This window comes from Phoxinus phoxinus (assembly GCF_949152265.1).
Source record: "Phoxinus phoxinus genome assembly, chromosome: 10".
Taxonomy (NCBI): Eukaryota; Metazoa; Chordata; class Actinopteri; order Cypriniformes; family Leuciscidae; genus Phoxinus; species Phoxinus phoxinus.
Window position 1 is genome coordinate 11,020,488 of NC_136885.1, and position 6,000 is coordinate 11,026,487.

At 38.3% G+C, this 6,000-nt stretch overlaps 1 protein-coding gene across 1 annotated transcript in view; it reads right to left on the bottom strand.

The window, feature by feature from the left end:
* dnah5 (dynein, axonemal, heavy chain 5) overlaps positions 1-5,674 on the bottom strand; it is a gene marked incomplete at its 5' end in the record, with an annotated part of 152,884 nt that extends 147,210 nt beyond the window's left edge. Inside the window, 1 exon segment of the mRNA XM_079625837.1 lies at positions 5,582-5,674. Coding sequence (XP_079481963.1) covers positions 5,582-5,674 — 93 coding nt within the window.
* Between the last annotated feature and the right edge of the window lie 326 nt (positions 5,675-6,000).

Sequence of the window (6,000 nt, forward strand, 5' to 3'; positions counted from 1 at the left end):
GCAATTTGCTTGTTGGTAATGAACATTTAAACTGTTATCCATTGTATTTTATGTTGTTGGGTATCACAAAACGGAATATAATACGAAAAAGTAGGTACTATCTTACAGCGCCAACGATTCCCCTTTCCGCCACAATGCATTCCATGACGTCACCTTGGGGAGAGAGTTTACCAAAGCCCGCCGTGAGAGCGTTGAGAGTGACTAGAGAGACGAGTAGTAGACGAGAGTATTCAGAAAGCGCAGATTATAGAACATGATCATTGTCTATACAACACATCTATAGTCACCTATAACTGTTTAAGTTGGTTCATAAGACTTTGTGAAAAAAGTAAACAAACAATTAACATAGGCTACTCGTGCGTGCTGGCTTGAAGGGGACCATGATCCTGCCTGAGATGTGAGTATGCTATCTTCAGCACAAACGGGTTCAGGCCATAGACATGTATAGAAAGGCTAGATGGCTCAAGGCGGAGTCAGCTGTGTCGTCACTTGGCGGCCATCTTAGGTCAGGAGACTGCGCTGCTGCTCCCTGCTGCTGTGGACGGAAGGTGAGTGACATACGCCAACTAAAATGCTCGTAACTTGCTGAATTCTTGACGGATTTACAAACGGTTTGGTTTATTACAAACCTTATTAATGTGGCTATGATTTGTGCTGATGCCGATGTTTAATAAACTCCGTGGCTATAATTTTTCACAAGTATGCAGTTAAATAGCCGCATCCCTGACGTTTATGACACACCAAGCCGTTTGAAAATCGGTTGAAAATTTAGCAAAATACAGTTATTTCAGCACTACATGCACAATAGACTTTAATGTTATAACTGGACGAGCGGTCCTGTCCTAAGATGGCCGCCGTGTGACGTCGTCGGGTCCCATTGGCTCTCAGCGCCGGTAAGCCATCTAGCCTTTCTATACATGTCTATGGTTCAGGCAGCATGCATTCAGCATTCAGTCACATCTGGTCGCGGGGTGAGCTCCTTGACCAGCGACCAGAACGCACTCACTGCCCTACAGCACAAGCTTTCCAACGCAGTTTCCATGGGACGGCACCGCCCACACAAGCACCTGCCAAACACCGCGACAGACACGCGGCGGCTACGTTTGCAACAACATTTTCACCGGAGGAAGAGAAACGCTTAGAAATGCCCATATAGCTAGCACGATGCCTTCGATTTATGGATGACAAAGACAAACTTTACCAGTACTATGACAAAGGCTACCGTTACTTATCTGAACTAACGTCATGATCACTGCCACTATAAAGAAAACGCATTGATTTTTCACTCGGTGCTATTCAATGACAGTAAAAAAAAAAAAAAGTGTCGTTATCTCATTGCTGCGTTGCTAAATGATAGCAACTCACCAGGACACTTCACCAACTCTCCACTCATTCTCCTCGGACCATGCATTTCATCGGCTTTGACGGCCATCAGGCTAGCTTTCCTCCACTTCTCCCCAACGTGACGTCATCACCGAATTGCGTGAAAAAAAACGTTAATACCAAAAACGTAAAAAACTGGTATTTAAGACCATTTTTGAGACATTTTAAAAATGATATACATATCTTGAGTGATTTAAGTACCCATTAATTGACAGTGGTGGTTAACCTGCAACATGGCCTTTAAATGCAATTATGTATTAAATATGTATTATGTATTAATTACTTGATTTTTGTTTTTGTTTTTATTCTTTCTTTCCTTGGCATTCTAAGAAAATATGTTGATACAATTAGAATGCATAACACATCAAATGAAAATAGGGAAATTATGATATTAATTATGAATATTACTAAATATTATTTACTTGACCAAACAAAACAGTGAGAATCAAGAAGGTAATTATGGAAAATTCATTTTTAGTTTTGTTGATGTAGTGTATTATGTATGAAAGTGTTAGCTATCATGAATCAGTAACACTTTACAATAAGGTTTCATTGGTTAAATTAGTTAACATTAACTAATAATGAACTGCACTTCTACAGCATTTATTAATCTTAGTTCAATTTCAGCATTTACTAAAACATTAAAATCAAAAGTTGTATTTGTTATCAAATTAATGCACTGACTGTGACATAACATGAATAAACAATGAACAGTTGTAATATCAACTAATATAAACAAATACAGTAACAAATGTGTTGCTCATGGTTAGCTCATACATGAATAATGAACAAATAACCTTATTGTAAAGTGTTATGAAATCAAAGATATAAATTCCTTACAATTTAGAGTTGGACATGGACTTAAGATTTAATTTAACTAGATGTCTTTCCCCAAGCTAATAACACTTGCTATGGCCTTGGATAAAAACGAATGACATTGTCAGACTCAGAATGCGTCTGAAATCGAGTTATACTTTTATTATAGTTAAGTATAACTCGCATGCTGCCGCAACTTTTAGAGTAGCATGGTAGGATAAATGTCCATTTTCCATATTAGCTTAAACGTTACCTGCTGCTCGTGTAGTTTGAAGACTCGCGCGAACTGCTCTGTACCAGAATCGTTAAATGCGTACGAGGCGCTGCAAAGGAAACTCCGCCTATAGGCTACCACTTCTCCGCCAAAAATGCTTCCGCCACATTTAAAAATATATATAATATTTGTTTGTATTATTATTGTTAGTGGCAATTGTGTGTAAGTGTATTGTTATTTATTATAATATTTATAATAATGGCAGTTATTATTTACAATTATCAGAAAGGGGCACAATACATTTTGAGACAAAAGGGGCAGGGGCTTGAAGGGCATTTGCCTCTCAAATGTACTTGAGTAAAGTCATGAGTAGCCTACTCCCCAAAAAATGATACTCGAGTAATGTACAGATCCCTCAAAATTGTACTTAGCCTAAGTACTGTACTCAAGTAAATGTACTCTGTTACTGTCCGGCTCTGATTATATAATATAATATAATATAATATAATATTATATTATATTATATTATATTATATTATATTATATTATATTATATTATATTATATATGCCGCAGGACCGCAAATGCGAGTACATTTTCTGTCCTCTTTGCAGGACTGTTGTATGAAGAGTGTGCAAAGTAAAAAAAAAAAAAGCAACTGTGTGAAAGTGAATGGCACATAACAGAAACAATACTGGTAAAACATGAATATCTATTTGGTACAATATACGTCACATGACTAAACATGTGTCATCGTTTTCAAATACCTTCGTTTTTAAAATCTACAAATTCAAATGTATCCACTTTGCAGAGCGTTTTCATTCAGCTTCGTTTTCGTTAATATAAAACGGCGTCTCAGTGTGGACGGAAGGCCAAAAAGATGAGAGAACGAAACCGTATTAGTGTGGGCAAGGCCCACGTCTCATTCCCTCCATCAGGGGACGGAGGTTACAACAGTTTAGCTGAGATGATTGTTAATGAAAAATGTTGGCTTAATGCTGACACTTCAGGTACTGTCCTCATCTAGACTCTTGAAGGACAGTTAACTTCCTTAGATCAAATTGTTTGATCTACACCCATATACTGTATAAAACTACTGTAACAAGCTCCAGATCTATGTTCTTCTTCACAATCATCACGTGTTGATTATACAGTACGTTACATGTGCAGTAGGACAAGACATTAATAAGAGGACAGTGAAAAAGATTTCTCAGCAAGGGTTCAGAAGATTTCTGTGAACACTAAGTCGGTTGTTATTAATTGCTTTCTGAACCCCGTCCCTGCCGTTCCACATTCAGTACAATGACCAACTCATCCATTCGTGATCACAGAAGGCCGTGTGCCCACATGGGGAGCCTGAACGTTTGATACCCGGAAAATGGTTGCGAGGGTTTGCATTTAAAAGCAGTTAGGTCATCAATATTTCACAGTGGCTATGACTGATTTTTTTTAACAGGATCTTCCTATTACTAGGGGCTTGTGTAAGAAGAGCCTCCTGCTGAATTATGCAGAGGATCTGCAAACTGGCTCTCCAAGTGGAGAACATGCATGAACCCGTACACACACTTTCACTCGCACTGTCACACACACAGGCAGGGTTCAGTCCACTTTTTATCCATAAGTACTGAGTCAGGCTCTAGGTCTCATTAACGGCATTAGAAACAAGTGCAAATCCCAATAATGCTTCCCATCAGCACAAACAAGAGCAGAGGTGCAGAACATTTACATCAAAATTGATCTTTCTAAGGTACCTCTAACTGCACAACTGTACGAAATCAAAGGTGATTTGTCATTGAGGAGAACTCGCTCTCTAAATCCAAAGCCTATACCAACAATCCCATTATGCATTTGGGCTGATGCTTGGGCATTCATTTATTGGGATCTTAAATACAAATCGCTGACTGAGCTTTTCTTGATTTTCTAAACCATTAGATGCTAGAAGAAATCACTTTCAAGCCACCATGGAATGTTATATTGGTGTTCCTAATCACATTATAAAAGATCAGAGATGATTGAGTGAGCTTGCTGTGTCATTTTGATCACTAACTGTCTGCTTCTCATTCTTTCTGTCACTCGGGCTACAGTAAACATTGGGGAAAGATTATATAAACACACACAGTAAACATTGGGTCCACTCGTTCATGGAGGAGAAGTTAGGCCTTCATTCACATACTATATTAATTTATATTTTAAATAATAATGGCACAAACTATTTGCAATGAGAGTGTGTTGGCTCTTCCGGTAGCCTAATTCCAGTGAAAACATAGCCTATCATCACTGATGTACATCATTCAACATTCCAGATAATTCCAGGCTTCCAGTAGTGTGTATCCAGATACATTTTGGTGATACACTGTAGTGTATGGATATGAATTCTTCAAAAAACAGATTATCTTAGCTATATGCTGTCCACATTGATTTAGCAGCTCTTTGTCAAATGCCCCCCAATTGATTATTGCACAATATAGCCAATTACTGAGTGAATATTGTATTGTATGTAGGCCTACATTACACAAGTATTGCACGTTTGCACATACATAATGTGTTTCGCTGTTTGAAGCTTCACCTATTTTCCACCGGACCAAAAATTGCAATAAAGAATCTATTCAATTCTAAATGTTGCTGCGGAGTTTTGCTGCCATCTAGTGATTTGTAAAACATTTGCAATAAAAAAAAATGTAGTTTGGAATCTGAAAGGTTCTTCAAAATGCGCCGGTTTTTTTTTTTTTTTTGGTATTTGCCCCTTTCACATTCAAACTTGTTAATCAGCATTTTTAACACAAAACCATAGGTTAAATCCAGACGTTGGCTAGACCATAGGCTACATTTAAGAGCCATAGGCTACAAGTGTGCATATTGTTTCAATTAGCCTTTAAAAAAAACTATAAAAAGATAATCTGGCATGATCGGAGCTTAAGACAAAAAATAATAATTCATACGCTAATTCTTTCTGAACATGTTTTATTATTGAGATGAAACACACACACACACACACACACACACATACACACACACACACACACACACACACACACACACACACACACACACACACACACACACACACACACACACACACACACACACACACACACACACACACAGCCTAATAACATTTGTGTGGTGTTCTGAGGAAAGTGGCAGAGATGTTAACTGAAATCAAGCAGACCTGCATCTCCTTCATGTTGTCCACTGGAGCAGAGGGCTGATGAGTTCCTCTGGATCTGATGTTTGACTTCACTGTCCGGTAACTCAAAGCCATGATCTACTGACCTTTTGGTTTTATAGGTTTGTAAATCTCATCCTAAAGCTGAACTATGTTTTTCCACGCAGTCTTCTCGGCGTTCAGGAGGATTTTAATGTTGACCATGCTGTGAACGAGCCGCCCAGAAAGCACTTTACTTTCTCTATAAATTGTTGTTGGCAGTTGCCATAGAGATGCCGACGTCAGGGGTAACATTTTAGGGGTAAAATGAAAGTGCCCCGGCCCAGTGAGTCCAGAGAACAAAGGTCGTAGGCTACTTCACTTTCATTGATTCCGCAAATCGCTTTATTTCTATTTATGGCTTTAAATTTATTATTAACTGT